At 32.8% G+C, this 17,870-nt stretch overlaps 1 protein-coding gene across 1 annotated transcript; it reads left to right on the top strand.

Moving 5' to 3' along the window:
* Positions 1-10,831: 10,831 nt before the first annotated feature.
* LOC113769120 (probable (S)-N-methylcoclaurine 3'-hydroxylase isozyme 2) lies at positions 10,832-12,882 on the top strand. The gene is made up of 2 exons (XM_027313596.1): positions 10,832-11,695; positions 12,229-12,882. Exons 1-2 carry the CDS (start codon positions 10,832-10,834, stop codon positions 12,880-12,882), a joined length of 1,518 nt encoding a protein of 505 aa, XP_027169397.1.
* Positions 12,883-17,870: the final 4,988 nt, after the last annotated feature.

Raw genomic sequence — 17,870 nt, 5'->3', positions numbered from 1 at the left:
TTTGTTGGAGGAAACCTGGTCTCATGGAAGAATAAGAAGCAGAATATTGTCTCGCGATCGAGTGCAGAGTCAGAATATAGAGCTATGGCACAATCGATATGTGAAATCATGTGGATAAATCAACTTCTAACTGAAGTAGGTCTCAAAACCTCAATGCCTGCAAAATTGTGGTGTGATAACCAAGCGACTCTTCATATTGCATCCAATCCCGTATTTCATGAGCGAACAAAACACATCGAAATAGATTGTCATTTTGTTCGTGAGAAAATACAGCAGGGCTTGATTTCTACAGGATTTGTAAGAATTGGAGAACAATTGGAAGATCTCTTTACGAAGGCTCTACATGGGATTCGAGTTGATTACCTTTGTAACAAACTGGGCATGAGCAACATCTATGCTCCAACTTGAGAGGGAGTGTTGAAGATATGTGATTTGATATTATGGAAAGATATAATTATAGTATCATGTATTAATTAGGTATCATATAATTATAGTATCATGTATTAATTAGGTATCATATAATTATAGTATCATATATTAATTAGGTAGTAAATTGATTTAGATTAGTATGATTTTAGGATCTAAATTAGGTTACACTTGTGTATATATATATGTATATTGTGTAGTCCAAAGATATGAAGAAGAGTATTTTCTCTCCCTTTGTCTTAGTTTTCAATCTCAAAGTACAAGTATCTACTAATGAGAAACTACTAAGTACAAACATATACTTTTCGACATCTTTGAGGTAATATTTCTTCTTTCAATTCTATTTTTTTATCCTTATTATCATAAGAATTATTTATTATGGATACTTACCTCCTATTGTAAGAGGATCTACTTGTCCTTTGAAATACTTAAATAAAAAAGATTTGACTGCCTAAAAATGGTCGTTCTTTAAAGAAAGATTTGGCTAGCTGAAAATGGTCTTTATTTCAAAAGCCTGATTTGATAAATTTACCCATGGTTGCAAGAACATAATTTTGCAATATTCAAAATTACTTCTCGGTGAAAATCATGTAGAGAAAATTTTACTCATGAGATATGTTGAAAATAATATTTCCACACTTGATTCCTTAAATATGCTCTTATAGTAGCAATATTGAGAAAAATTTTTGAGAAGTATTCTATTCTTATTGCACACTGACTCTAATTCGTTCCCAGGAGTGAATGCAACTAAAAGTTCAACTTACTAGCTATGGTTGTAGCCATGACTATGATTTTGGTAAATATGTATTTTACCATGGCAAGAGTAAAAATTTTTACCTGCAGTGGGATAATAATAATAAGGACAAGAAAATAAGTATCTTGAAAACAAATGTCTTGAGTACATTTGATGAATTAAAATTATAATAACATCTTGATATGCCCAATTTATTTAAGCACTCTAAAGGTGTATGAAGATCGATTTGATTTATGATAACAATTGAAACTTTTCTTCCTAAAGGAGAAATGGATGTCAAACATTCGGAATCAAAGGATTATGGTGATGATATTTGTCCCATAAGAATTATTGTGACAATGAGATGTATCTCATTAATAAGTGCTACTATGCACACTATGTTCCAATTTGAAAATAAGAGAGACAAACACAATTAGTGGTAGTGCTCAAGTGATTGAAAGTTTCAAAAGAACCACTACTATATTTCTACCTGTAGGAGGAAAGACTGTCATAAATAAAGCACTACTCTCTCCCAACTCTTGATGAGTTTATTGAATTTTAACTACAACTGCCAAAATGGATATCACATCAAGGTACTAAATGAAACATTAATAAATATCATGTTCAGAGATCTAGTGAGATAAAGGTTGATTATATCACAATAACCATTTGAGACAGAAATGATCGATATAGTTGTCTTCATTCTTGTCTGATTTATAATCATCACCTACAGTAAACCAGAAGTTTACTGATCCCAGTAAATTTATGATTTTATAAAAGTAAGAATATTTGAGAGCCGATAAGTATTTATACATACCCCCTTTATATTATATATGGCTCCAATAGAAATTTAAAAATCTATGTCTGATATGAATCACCCTTTATAATTAAACGTCGTGAAATATTAATGAGTGATCCATTTATAGCTCCCGACATTAGGGGGAGAAAAAGATCAACCGAAAGAAAATCATTTGAAAAATTGAATTTCCTCGATCCTCATAAAAAATAATGTGAACTAGAAGTTCAAGAGATTATTCATTTGCAGAAAGTTGCAAACCAATTGTCAGAAATATTTACCGACTCCAGAAAAGCCATTAAATCAAATATTCCTGCACGAAATATACAAGTGTTACAAATGAATTTATGGTCGGCCTACCTAAATAAAGTATATATTGATTTCAAATATCTCCAAAACTTAAATTAATATCATGACAAAATTATTCTCCTGAAGAGGTCGCTCATGAAGAGCTAACTCTTGAAGAGTTTATTTCTGAAGAGAATGAAATCATAGAAATTTAATTGGATCCTAATGAAATGTAGCATTTAATATTATAAAAATTGACAAGGATCATGAATTTTGATTGGTTGATGAATGTCGGTAAACAAATGATTAGTCAAAAAGAGAAAGATGTAGTTTTATCAGTATCAAATTCACTAGTACAATAAAAGATTTTTTTGACTTGTAGTCCAAAATACCTAAAGGGTATCAAGCCAATCAAATATAAATATTCGTTGACGATTTTAATCGGAACTCCTGAATAGCCCCAAAAAGTTTTCGAATATTTGAAAAAAGAATTTGAGATCAAAGATTTTGGAAAGATAAAATTCTGCCTTGATTTATAAATTGAGCATTTGGAAGGTGAAATTTTTGTCCACCAAACTATTGATACCCAAAAGGTATTAAAGCGGTTTTATATGGATGAAGTACATATATTAAGTAACCCAATAGTCGTCAAATCACTAGATTCTAATAAGAATTCTTTTAGATCGAGAGAGGAAGATAAAAAGATATTTGGTCCTGAAGTATTATATCTCAGTGTAATTGGTGCACTAATGTATCCTACTAATTGTACAAGATTAGATATATTATTTGTCATGAATCTATTAGCAAGATTTAGCTCTTCTCCTATGAAACAACATTGGAATGGCGAAATTGATGTGCAACAAATCCAATCAGACAATAATTTGACAGATTTATTTACTAAGGCATTACTGACTGCAATATTTGAGAAATTAATGAAGAATATTGGAATGCAGCAGTTAAAAGATCTCAAATAATATTTATATCAGGAGGAGAAATTAATACACAAGAATAGTGTATTTTTTTTCCTTCAGTAGGGTTTTTGTTCCATTGGACTTTTCCCTACTAACGTTTTTATGAAGCATATTCTTTGTATAATAGACATTCAAGAGAAAGTGTTATGAAACAACTAAAAATGTGGATGTCCATTTGTATTCTTGAGAATATTGATTCATGAATTCTCGACAACATTCATTGGTACATTTGATGAAATTTTTTGTTATACATTAGTTCATTTATGGAACTATTCAATTGATGTACTTGACGTACTAAATTCATGAATAAATATTTAATAGAATTCATGTATTTTTGATCTTGTATTACCTATATATAGATGTATGCTAAACTCTCTTGTAACAACTTTCATCATTTGAAATAATAAGAAAATTATTCTCTATTCTCTCTCTACTTCTTTATCTAATATTTCAACCCCTATTTTAGTAATTTATTTTATTATTTTTACAACGTTGCACAAGTACTTTGTCGTTTTCTTGATTCTCCAAAAGCATATTACAGCCTAGGGCCTCATCATCTTCAAGTCCCTAATGATCAATCTGATCTCCGTCCCCTTGACACCTTTCACAATGAAAGTCCATTTATTCATAACCTGGCTCCTTTGCGGATGCTATTCCGACCATAAGAAATCTGCCGACACCTTTCACAATGAAAGTCCATTTATTCATATCCTGGCACCTTTTCCGATGCTATTCAGACTATAAGGAATCTGCCATGGCTCACAAAACTGATCCATACTCCAAATGGGTTACTTAGGCAGAAAAATGGACCGTTTATTTGTAGTGCTCTCTTTAAATGGGTTTCATGAAACCCAATATGGACCATTTATTTGGGTAGAGAAAATGGATCACTTATTTGTACTTCTCTAGTTACTGATCCATACTCGAAACTGGTCTCTTGGGAATAAAAAATGGACCAATACCTTCGTATTTCCTATTGGACCGATCTCTCCATCCATCTATGTGTCTGGTTTAAATGGTCTATCCCCTTAGTGGTTGTGAAGCTGTTCATGTTTTAAATCTTGGATAACTCATACTCAAATCTCACAAGTCTTGGTTTAATTTCTTGCACTTGTGGTAGTATAAATAATAAAGGAGTTCAAAAACTATTGGTAATTAATAATCTTTTTTGTGGGTATAACCATTAATACCCTATACTTAATCTCGACTCGTATACTTGCGAAAAATCGCGTTTAGGTTATTTAGGATTTTATAAATATAAAACTTGACTGTAAATGAGCTAATTGTTATATATATATCCCACGCTTGTCAGTCGACTTTCACATCAAAAAGTGGTAACAGCTATAAGTATGTGATTTTTTAGCGGCGAAAAGTTGTGTAACTAGGATCTTTTATTTGAGAGATGTCGGAGTTTGCATTAAAAGGCTTAAACAGCTGAGAATTAAATACGATCCCCTTGTTAAAATGTGAAAAAGCTTAAGTGCGAGGGAATTTGAAAGAAAAAAAGAAAAATAAAGAAAAAAGGAAAAAATGTGGATTATAATAATAGCCTGTTGATTTGTGTGGTTATGTGTCTGAGATTTTGCTTAATAGTTGGGTCATTTCCATGGAATTGCTCATTAAATATTTTATATTCCTAATTTAGTTAGCCAGAGCTGAAAGGGTTGATGGTGCTAAAGGCTAACTGAAGAAGTATCACTTTTATTTTCACTATTAGCACTTGACACTTGCTTAGAATGTTTGCTCCAATAATGACAACCTTGAATATAGTCATTATTTGTATTTAACTGGTTTTGTTTTTGTGCTTGAACACAAGCATAGGCTAAGTGTGAGGGAGTTTGATAGGGTATAAATTGTAGTGTATTTATAGGTATAAGTTGCTAGTTAACTATGTTATTTGAACTTTATCTTGGATAGAAACTACTTAATTTTGCTCTTATATTTTTCTAATAGGTGAAAAAATAAGGCCCCGTTTGGCAAGTGAGTTTTTTGGGCGTTTGCCTAAAACTTTACTGTAGTTTACTATAGAAGTTGTAGAAAAAAATTTTGAAGTGTGTAAATTTTTGGATATTTTGAAGTATATAGTTAGAAATTTTGAGAAGTTTTTTTAGGTTAATGTAGCTAAAGTTGTTAAAAAACTTGTAGCAAACAAACTTGGACAAAAACTTGCTTGCCAAACAAGGCCTCAATTTGAGAAAAAATGGACTACAAATGTGGTATGAAGAATCAGTGAAAGAGGAAAAAGTCAATAGAAAGAGGTTTCGCAAGAATAATATGTTTCAATATTTTGGCAATAACTTGAATTACACAAATCGGATTGAGATGATTCTTGATTCAGTTTGAAGTTAAAAAAATTCTCTACAACATCAGAGTTTGGTTCTCACATTTTCAAGGTCAAAAATCCAAATTATTGAAGCACAATTGCGCTGCAATGCTCTTGCGATTAGGTCTCAATATTTTAGACATATCTCAACGTCTAGACCTCCAAATGACTTGATTCTTGTAGCGTTAGAAATTTATTCAAAGGGCTACAACTTTCATGTTTTGAACAAGAACTAATTTGGCCTATTTGATAGAGTTTTGGGGCTTCAAAAGAGATCTGAGCACGGATTTATACCGATCCGCAGACGGATCCATAACCATCGCCAGACATTGCAGGAATTTCCCGCCGAACATCTCCAAATTCTTTTATGTTTTGAGGTTGGCCCAATGACCGGTGCCAGACATTGGGCTAGTCTTCATCAGATTAATGGACGAAAACGTGATTTTTCAACTCCAATAAAGCCTATTCCTACCATGTTTAGGATATATTTTCAAGAAACTATAAATAGGGGTTTTTTAGACCATTTTTAGGAAGAAAAACATTAGGCTAGTATTAGTTCATCTTTTTTTACATCTTCTTTTCTTGAGAGATCAAGGAGGAAGAGTTGAAGATTCAAAGAGGAAGAGCAAGATGAAGATCGAAGTAAGGGAAATTGAGAAGTTTTCTTTACCTTTATCTTCTTATTTGTATCTTTTCCTTTGAATTCTTAGTTTTAATTATGAATATGTTGAACTAAATTATATCTAGGGTTAGGGTTTTGTGAGGAGTTTCGATTATTTATCTTAGTTAAATTCTTAACTTTTGTCTTGATTTAATTACATGTTTGTGATTGACCACCATAGACATGCTCTTAGGGTTTGTATTGAACTGAGAAAGGATATATAACCATGCACTAGATAGATAGACATACTTAGCCTAATCACAAGAGTAGCTTAAGATTTGTATAACAAATTTATATCACTGAAGTTTTTAAAGGGTTTAATTGAATACTTGTGATCTCAAGACAGACGTAGGATTTAATTAGACACACTTTAGATGTATCGAGAGATAATCTAAAATAAAACAATTGTGTCATGCGTTCATGGTTTATTAAGAAATTAACTAGATAATTAACTCAAACTCTAGATCAAAATCTGAAACCCTATTCTCTGTTAATTGTTTTCTCATCTTTATGTATTAGATTTGATTATCTATCTTTTTTAATTAGTTAAAAATAGATCCTTTGAATCTTACTACTTTTCTATAAAACTAAAGTAGCAAAAATTAATTCATCCCTATGGATTCGACTCTAGAATACTCTAGGAAATTTATGACTACAATCGACTCTATGCACTTGTAGGAATTCGTTGATCAAGATTGATCAACCAAATCACAGGATTGCATTTGGAATTTGATTTTGGTTTTTGAGAGGAGATTTGGTGTGGTTTTGAGAAGATTAAATAATTTTGAACTATATCTTTTCTTATATTTTCAATTTATATTTTTTTAGGTCTTATATCACTTTCACATGCTAGTTTTCCCTCCTGACAAGGTCAAAATAGGAATATTGCCCATTATTTTTTGTGCCAAAAGGGTATTTTTGTTAGAATATGTAATTTCTAAGGATGACTTGGTCTTTTTACAACGCTTTGTCTAAATGGATCCATGGAAAGCACTTTAACTACCTATCAGTTGAGTAAAATGTCTATTCTTTTGATTGAGGGGGGCAAAGTGCCATTACCCCCCACTTTCAGGGGGGTAAAGTGTCATCACCCCTAATAAATAAATACTATGTCCTTTATAGGGTTTTTTTGGCGGATGCTTAATGAGTATTAGTTAACAACTTAAGCTATACTTAAATTTAACTTATCATATGATTATATATAATCACAATTATTTTACCTCTTGCACTTAGGCGCTTACAAATTAACTACACTTTTTTTAAAAAAAAAATTCACATTTGAGGCCCCTCTTAATGAGTCTCGCATTAGGACCTACTATCCAATCATCCCGTATTAGATATGGTCATGATAACTTTAAAATAGTGGTGTGTGTGTGTACTACTTAAGGTCCTCAATGTAGCCTGAAAGTCAGCATGCCTTTTGGGTTGGGTTGTGGGTTTCCCTTAGGTAGTGTGTGTGTGTGTGTGTTGTTCCCTATTGTTTGGATGATAACTTTAAAATAGTGACTTAAGAAACATTATATCAATGTGCAAAATAAAACAAACAAATAAAAAGACAAGATAAAGAGAAGAAATCAAACACAAGTAAAAGAATTATGAACTAGAAAACTCATGGCTGGCTATTTCGATTTTTTGACTAGGAAAACTCATGAACTGGATTTTGATATCTTCATAAGAAATGTAGAGTTATGTATTAGCTTAAAAAATGACTGAAGAATCACCTCAATCTGATGGTTATTGCAAATTATAGCCAAAATACCAAAAGATATCAAAACTGTCAAATATTTCTACTTTTATACTTGATTGCATTTCATCTTTTGAACATTTTGCACTTCATGTCTTCTTTAAATTACTTTAAATCATCAACAATCATCCAAATATCTTTTCAATTCACTCCATTAGGTGATTGAATCATTAAAACTTACAAAAACATGAAGTTTTCACCATTTTAATCTATAGAAATGCAATTTTTCACACTTAAACCACAAAATATTATCTTCACTACAAATCTAGTTAATTAGCTATAAAAATAAATAAAACAAACAAAAACTAAATAATAAAATACACTTAAATCACTCAAAATGCAAACTTATCAGTAGCCAAACAAAGATGATGATGAGAATGAAGATGGAGAGATTGGAACTTAAGTGACATGGGTGACATTTTTTCTATCACTTTATTTCTTTTATCGATTCTCATGCTTAGTGAATATACAAGTTTGGTTGTTGTTTGTGTTTCATTTGTGTTCTAATAGTTTGAATACCAAGGGAGTGGATGAACTTCTAAAATTATTAAGTGAAGTTTTCGTAGTTATTTCACCTTATTTCTTGAGTAAGTTATTTAAAACTTTTGTGTTACAATCATAATTAATTTGGCACCATTAATTGTGATCATCTTAAGGTGTTCTTTCATCAATAACTATTATGACTCAATACTAGTTTATGGGAGTGTTAAACCTAGAGAATTAACTCACTAATGTAGGGCTATATCTTTGTGATTTTGGTGGCTTGTTCCATGCAATTTCATAGAATTTAATGAATTTATAGCTATTTCATATCACATTAGTAGGTATGAGTTGTTATAGGTATGATTGGTATGTTGACAAAAGCATATATCACATACATTTCGAAATAATGCCATAACTAACCAAGGTAAATGAACTCATTTAATTGGTAATTTCTCTTGTAAGAGTAGCTAGTAAATCCATAATCCTAGGAATGTTTTTGCTATTATTTTTACTACTTTTCTTCCATGTTAATAGAGTAAATTTACTTGCTTTATTTGCCATAGTCTAAATAATGGAGGAGCTCGAAACCATCAGTAATTGACAATTTTTCATACAAGATCGACACCTAATATCCTTTAAATTCAATAAACAATTTATATACTTGCAAAAAATATGTCATTTAAATTTTTAAGATTCGCGATGAAGGAAAAACCTCCTCAATAACAAAATTTTATGTAACCTCTTGTGCAAGGTAAGAATATTGCGGCAAGAGATGATTTGAATAAGGATTAAGAAGGGATTCAAAAATAGTCTTCAACCGAACTTTGTATACACATAACCATGCAACTTTGCAAGGTAAGAAAATTGCAGCAAGAGACGTTTTACCTAAACCATGCATGCAACTTGCAATAATTTATAAAAAAATTTTATCTATTTTACGTGGACGTACTTGGCTTTTACTGGGCATACCTCCTGTAATTTCACACCGTGCATGTGGGCGGTGTCCCCTCCTAGTGATCAATAATTTCTTTTATATACAAACTCAAGGTAGATCTGGGGTAGTTCCAGCTACTAGTCTCACCCTTGTAACTTATTGAATGTTAATCGCCACTATTATATTCTACCCTCTAATCTCAACTCAATTACATTTGGACCGTTAAAGTTCGGCAATTGCAGAGGGACTCCCTTAGGGTGTTCTGCAGAGAGATTACATTTGGACCGCTAATGTTGGCAATTACATCTAGGTGGATCTGGACCGTTCTAGTTTTGTCACTTATTCCTTTATTATTGTCAACTAGCATATGTGCATAGTCTGTAAATTATTCATAACGTCAACTTCAGCGTGTTGCTTACAAGACATGATAAAACAACTTTCATAACTCTTACAGGGAAGTCCGGGACGGCTCTACTTCTGTGCCGGCTCTACGTTTATTATATGTATAAAAATTTAAATATCTTTTTCATTTGATGATTTAGTCACAGTTAAATACATGGAAATGCAATTTTTTATATTTAAACCAAAAAATGCAAATTTCACTAGAACCTAGTTATTCAACTATTAAAATGACTAAAACAGTCAAAATTAAGTAATAAAATAACATAAAAACATGCAAAATACACACTCATTACTGAGCTTGCTTGAAAGGGATGTTTCAACCATAATGTCATTCTTTATGCATACTTCTTAATTTGTTTCCTTTCACAAATCTTATTTTTCCTTTTTAAGAATCTTTCATATTTAAATTGTGCCTAAAATAAATTGCATCTTTAAACGCTTTTCATATTAACAATTTAAAAGCTTCGCTCTTTTTTTTTTTTGGCAGTGAATTTGTATCTGTAAACTGTAAAGGATGGAAATCGAATTCCAAACATCCTAACACTGACTGCAAGAAAGGCGCACCATTTGTTTACGGTTTTTTGTCCTCTCTGCAGTCTTGATTTACAAGAAAAAAGGAGGATACACCTCGGCAATAATTGGGAACAAAGGAATCTAATCACACTACCAGAAGACTGAAAAATAGAAAATGCCTGATTCTTTTTTTATATTACCTAGATGGTTCTTGTAAATTATTTTGGCGCCAAAAGGTATTTTTGTTAGAATATGTAATTTCTAATGATGACTTGTGTTTTTACAAAGTTTCGTCTAATGTGATCCATGGAAAGCATCTTTAACTACTAAACTATTGAACTTGAGCTGAAGTTATCTTTAGAATATTCGCAGTGTGATTGATGCTTTGATTAAAAACTTTGATGAACTATTCTGGTCATCATTGTACCATTCACGCACACCGTAAGATTGGTAAGACGTCTATATTCTTTGCTTATATATATGAATGCATGTACATATGAAGCTTGTAACAAGTCTACGAGCAATACTACTCAAAGAAAAATCGATCGGTTTAGAATATGGACATCAGAGGTCTTGATGTTGGTTACTATAATTGCCTTTTCTATTCTCTCATATTTTTGTCGCCCATTCTAGTTTTTCTGTTTGCCCAGCGCAATTCGCGGCTACCACCAGGTCCATTTGCATGGCCGGTCATAGGCAACCTTTTCGACCTTGAATGGAAGAGTGCACATATTTCTCTCGCCAAGCTTGCACAATCTTATGGGCCTATAATGTCTTTGAGATTCGGCGCAAGACTGGCGATAGTTGCATCATCACCAGAAGCTGCTAGAGAAGTACTCAAGACTCATGATCGGGATCTATCCGGAAGGTACGTTCCTCAAATATTGAATCGAATACCACAAATTCACACTTCAATAATGGGATTGGCCACAGATTGCAATGAGAGGTGGAGGTTTCTACGCAGCACTTCCCACATGGGGCTTTTCTCAGCTAAGGCGCTGGAATCGTGTTCACGAATCAGACTAGAGAAGGCCAAAGAGATGCTACACTTCTTGGGTTCAAAAGAAGGTGAAGTGGTAAATATTGCAGACATTTTATTTGCAACTACTGCTAATACTTTGACTAATGCTATGCTGTCCCAAGATATTGTCGAGTCTTGGAACAATATTGGAGAAGTGAAAAGGAAATCAAGAAAAATGCTTGGGATTGTAATTCTAAGCTTAGCCGACCTTTATCCTGCAATTGGGGGTTTAGATTTTTGGATTAAGCAAAAAGCAGTAGAGGCTAACCAAATATACAGAGCCGTATGGGGTGATATTGTAAGCAAGAGAAGAGGAGGGAGGCAGGACTCGAACCATGACATTTTAGACGTCCTGATTGAAAGGTCCTTTGATGATTATCAGATCTACAATTTCCTGTCGGTATGTAAGGTCTATCTCCTAGATTTTCTACTTTGATAATATGATTTCTCATTGCTTTTAGATATACACATTGGCATCTTGCATTAGCGCACTGTTTCACTAAACTGAAGACAAATAGGGTGCTGGAGTCCACAACCATTAGATTGGGATTTTCCTGTTACTATAGATTAGTTGTATTTCTTACGTAATTTAGTGTATACTCATATAATTTGTAGAAAAATAACAAGCATATGTTATAAATTAGTACATTTTTAAAAACAATAACGTACCGACAAACCGCGATTAAATAGACAAATAATAGTATTATATTATGTTACCACTCACAATTGTAACACTAAAGGCCGAGGTCTCTTGGGCTTTCGATCTTAACCTTGTTTCCACCAATGAACGAAACCTCATTAGTGGTCTACCAGGATCATTTGAATAGAATAGAAATAGTAAAAGATTTTTTTTTTTTTGGGTAAGTACTCATTATTGAACAAGAGATTTAACAAGAACTCACGATTGATCTTTCTAACTTTTATACACTGCAGGAGCTTTTTCCCAGTTCTGAAGCCGTTAGCTCAGTAGTCGAATGGGCAATGATAGAATTAACAAGAAATCAAGAAGCCTTTTCCAAACTTCGTGATGAAATCATGACAAAAGATATTGAAGGAACTGCCTTAAGTGAGAAACGCCTAACCAAGCTGCCATATTTACAGGCCTGTATAAAAGAAACACTTCGATTGCATCCTCCGGACCCAATTCTTGTGCCTCGTTGTGCATTGCAAACTTGCCAGATCATGAACTACAGAATTCCAAAGAATAGCTTGGTGATTGTAAATGCTTATGCCTTAGGACGAGATGAAAAGACATGGGAAGATGCTCAAAACTTCAAACCAGAACGGTTCCTCGGCAGAAATTTTGACGTTAAGGGAACCCACTATGAACTTTTGCCATTTGGTGGAGGTAGAAGGATGTGCCCTGGGCAGCACTGGGCTCTTACGGAGATTCAGCTGCTTCTTGGATCATTGGTCTATGCATTTGATTGGTTGGTTCCCCCAGGATCGGACCCAGAAAGTCTTGATATGAGCGAAAAATTGATTGCCATCACATTGAAAAGGGAAAAGCCTCTGCTTTTGATTCCGAAAATGAAAAATGACGTACCTCAAGATTGGGCTGAAGCACTTGGAACCAAAGGGTTCTAGTTTCAGCTTCCATTGAATTAATATAAGCGAACAGTTCAATTTATGGTTGTGATAAATGTGTTGTTGTGTACGGTTGTTGAATATGTTACATGTTTTAATGTATCCTTATGTAAATCTATATGTTATATGCAATTGTGTTATGTGAGGTTATGTAAAGTTGTTGTATATGTTATATGTTTTGGTTCACCGTTATTTTGTTGTACGTGTGATGTTTTCTTTTTCTTTTTGTCAAATTCTAATATTTATGTATACACCAAATTCTGTAAAAGTATAGTGACAAGGGTTTTCTTTCACTCCAAATTTTAAAAAACCTAAACACCCTATTTTCTACAAATATATAGATCATTTATCGAATATAGAAAATATTAGATCTCGATCCCATACGGAAGAATGATCAATTATCAGTGATTTTCGAACTACTTTATTATTTAGGCTATCTTAAATGTAAGAAATTAAATCTACACTGCAAACATGTAATAAAATAGAAGTAAAAATAACAATAAAAATGCTCCTTAGGTTATGAAATTCCTAACTACTCTTGTTAGTAAAATTTCAGGTTAAATGAGTGTTGTTACCTTGGCTAGGTTATGATATAATTTCATAATATATGTGAAACCTATTCTCGTAGTGATTCAACTATACTTATAGTTAATCCATACCTGCTCTCATGGTTATGAAATTAACTACAAATTCATTAACTCCTATGGAATTATATGGAACAAACCTTCAAGGCCATAAAGACGCATCTTTACTCTTGTGAGTGTATTCTCTAAATTTAGCACTTCCTTGAACTAGCGCTAAATCACAATTCTCATTGCAAACTTAATACCTTGAAATGATCACAATTAATGACTAGTTAACCATAATTTGATAAGTAAAAGTGCTAAATAATTTGTTCAAAATAATATCATCATATAACAAAATAAACATCACAAGAAAGATATAAAAAGTTCATTCATAACTCTAAGTATTAACTTTAACAAAATATAAGCAAAAGAAAAGCAAGATCCAAACTAGTAATATAACTAAACTTGAAATCCAATACAAGAAAGAAATTTCAGGTTAAATGAGTGTCATTACTTTGGCTAAATTATGACATAATTTTTTAATGTGTGTGAAACCTATTTTCGTAGTGTGTCAATTATACCTATAGCTAATTCATACCTACTCTTATGGTCTTGAAATTAACTACAAATTCATTAAATTCTATGAAATTACATAGAACAAACCTTCAAGGCCATAAAGACGCACCTCTATTTTTGCAAGTGTATTCCCTAGATTTAGTAGTTCCTTGAACTAGCGTTAAATCTCAATTCTCATTACAAACTTAATACCTGGAGATTATCACAAAAGTGCTAAATAACTTGTTCAAAATAATAGCATACACACACGCACATATATTATCAGAGAAATCAACTCAAAGTTGTATAATAATAATAACATCTTACATAACTTAGAAATTTCATCAAATTCTATTGCATACTGAAATCCAAAATCCTAACCTATTATAGGGATTAACTGATGAACCTAATGTTCATCAATTTCCTAAACATATCCTATTAAGCAATAAACAAATATAATTTGAATAACAGTCATTAATAAACCTAGCCAACTACTTGTCCAAATAACGTTAATTACAATAAAGGTCAAATCTTCCTAAATCCTCTTTATTGCTTGTCTCCTGGGATATTGACACTAATATCGACTGCTCTATCTCCCAAATTCTCTTCATCGATGCCATCCTCACCACCCAATTGATCTTCTACCGAATAATCACCAATCGGTACATCCTATAATGATTCCTCCTTAGGGTGAGACTCTGGCTCGCTATCTGTCTTGCTATCACTATCGAGCCATAACTGAGCCCATCTTGACAACTGAGTTGCAAGTGTCAAAGGGCTTTCTATCCAAATAAAGATAGGCTGCCTCCTTTTCTCTAATTTCATGGTTAATGCATGATAGGAAGCATCACGCTCATCAAGGAAGGTATTCATCTCCTAGTATCCTTCCAGCTCCATGTTAGGAAGAGCCTTTTGCTCATCCCTCTCTGCTTTGGGATAGTTGACCTCCTTACACAGAGTTTCATTGCTCTACCTTAAGTGTTCCATAGACACAAATAAAGTGCATATCTCGTTTGTCTAATTTGCTATCCAGTCTGCCAGTGCCTCAGTCTTCATAACCTTGTCGGTGGCTCGTTCTAACTCCTTGAGGTATAAATCTCTATAAACCTTTGCTTCTTCCTAAGACGAGTCATATCGCATCCCATCAAATGAACTTGATAGTCACAATCCTGGTTCTCCACATGGATTAGATCAACCATTTTTCTACGAAATCACAATACTACCATTAGTAGCTACTTCAATTTAAACCACATGCATAGACCTTTCAAGCCTAATCTTTTTAGCTACAACTTATCATTTTCCTAGTATGTGACTCTCCTAAATTATCAATCTTAACCTGGCTCTAATATCACTAAAAATGTCATACCCCTAGTCTACACATGCCAAACATAGGGCATTTGCTATACCTTCAAGACTCTCTCGAGAACACAAGGCAACAATAATAATTGAGCAATACTACTTTAATAAGTAATAATATGACTACTTGTAGTGGAATACATAAGTAAAACCCAAGTTTTTAAACTCGGATCGGATCGGCCGATCGAACGGGAACCTGCCATGTCTCCGGTCCGAGTTATCCTAAAAACTTGGATGGCAGAAACTTGGTCAAACCTGGTCAAAACCCGGGTTAGTCCAGAAATCGGTAAAACAGATAAGCACCGGAGCCTTTTCATTTTTCCTTTCCTTGATTCTTTCTCTATTCACCTCTAACTATTGATCTCACCTCCTACAAATCCAGTTTTACTTTTTTTCACTTTCTTCAATTCAGCCATTAAAATATTTTCTCTTAAACAAGATCTAATCCTAGTTCTTGCATCTAAAAGGAGAAAAGATTAAAAAAAAAAGCAGAAAAGAGAGATGGAGATGAGAAGTTTGAAGAAAACAAATAAAAAGTTTGATGTTTTATGAGTTTGAAAATAAATAACTAACAAAACAAGAATGAAAATGAAAAAAAAAAAAAAGAAGAATGAGTCAAGAAAATGGTAGGAGAAGAAGATGATGATGCAGAGATAGTGGAGTGGTGAAGGCTTGTGCGGCAGGCTTGGAAGAACTAAAAAGGAACATGAATGTGGGTCGAAGCTTTTTCAACATTAAGTTTTGACCTAATATGGGGTCAAAGTTTTTTAATATCATGTTGTGACCCCTAGGATACTAAAAACTATTAATATAACTGAAATTTGTCATGGTCTATAAATAATGTCCTAAAGTTTGGTGTGATTTTTCAAATAAGTCCACAATTTTAATTTTAAACTTGTTAATGTTCATTGAATAATATAAATTGCTACTTGTTGTTCTAATTTTTATGCTCTTGTTAAACAGCTTTGAAACCTTAAATATATATAAATATACCTTTTTTAATATTAACATGCTCTTAAATATTTTACATAGTATTTTAATTTTTAAATAATTTTTATTAATGACATCATCCGATTCTTTGTTCCGATTCGACCCGATCAAAGCTTTTGACCCCTGACCCCTAACCTTCTTCGAGTTATTACCCTGTCCAAGTTTTAGAACATAGAGTAAAACTAAGAAGACAACATAACATCCAAATTGGGCCCGCATGCCAGACAACTATCAGAAATGTAAGTTAAAAAGTATTCAACATCCTAATACATATCCACATAAACATAAAATCCTAACTCTAGGGTCTATTCTCTATAACTACACATAACTAGTACAAGTTGTATTCTCTATAACTAGTACAAGTTGTATTCTAGGTCCTTGACGTAGACCACCTCGTAATCCTTGAATTTTGCAAAAATTGTAAAAGGTAATGGATTGAGTGACATGATGCTCAGTAGGCAGTATTTACTCCTCTGTCCATACACACACATACATATACATGCAAAAATACACACACATTACACTCCTGTAACATTTGGCATACCATATCAAATGTATAATTAATTGAAAAACATTGGTATTTTTTCTTAATACACATATACATATCATTAAGAATTGAGTTGCACCAAATCACATGACGTACCATGAGCATATCGTAGAAATGTTTGACAAATCATACAAAATGTCAAACATATCATTTCATTTCAAAAAACATAACTCATAAACAGGTATATACAATATTGGGCTTCTAAGTACTTACTTTGGGATTTAACCCATACATGGATTAAGTATTTTCTTTGATCTTCACTTGATCTGCCCATACATGGATCAATGGTAGGGAACATGGTTACAATTGACCATCCATTATAGATCAAGCATTCTTCCTGATCTTAACTTGATCGTCATAACATGACAAGACTATGGCCCTTATCGTCTATTTTATGACTCTTCAGACCTTTTTATAATATGAACCTACTTCATGCATCACATGTATTGTTCATTCATTTCATGAAAACATACCACTCAATTCATATTTTGTAGCATAACAAAGTACATTAAATAATCATACATGATCCAATTTTCATATAACAAATTAAGATTTTCATGTGAGAGAATTCATAAATAACATTTCAGAAAATATAAAGGAGTAAGCACCAACTACCTCAGACTACTCACGTAAGATAACCTTAACGCTTCTTACACTTGTTTTGTACCTAGAGTAAATATATGTTTGTTGTGACGGCCCCACCTCCCCCTGGGCGTACCCTAGGGTTTGGCGGAGCGCCTACCCAACTCTCGCCAGGACTCACTCAATCGTATCACATGCATACATCCATAGACCATAAATAACATCGCAATTCAATCTTATAATTTACATTGACGCACAATCAAGATACAAAAGCTCAATATACCCAAACTGGTTCAAAGTGTATACAATCCAGATACAAAACATTCTATTCGAGTAATAGTGCGAGTACAAGTCAAAAGTAAAAAATAACTAGTTTACGCTAGTCTTTACAT

The sequence above is a fragment of the Coffea eugenioides genome, chromosome 4 (assembly GCF_003713205.1).
Source record: "Coffea eugenioides isolate CCC68of chromosome 4, Ceug_1.0, whole genome shotgun sequence".
NCBI lineage: Eukaryota > Viridiplantae > Streptophyta > Magnoliopsida > Gentianales > Rubiaceae > Coffea > Coffea eugenioides.
Note: the sequence above shows the minus strand (reverse complement) of the source record. Positions and strands in the feature narration are given on the sequence as shown.

Coding starts and splice junctions, on each gene's coding strand:
- LOC113769120 (XM_027313596.1), top strand. CDS start 10,832: ATGGACATCAGAGGTCTTGATGTTGGTTACTATAATTGCCTTTTCTAT. Junction 11,696..12,228: donor AGATCTACAATTTCCTGTCG/GTATGTAAGGTC, acceptor TATACACTGCAG/GAGCTTTTTCCCAGTTCTGA.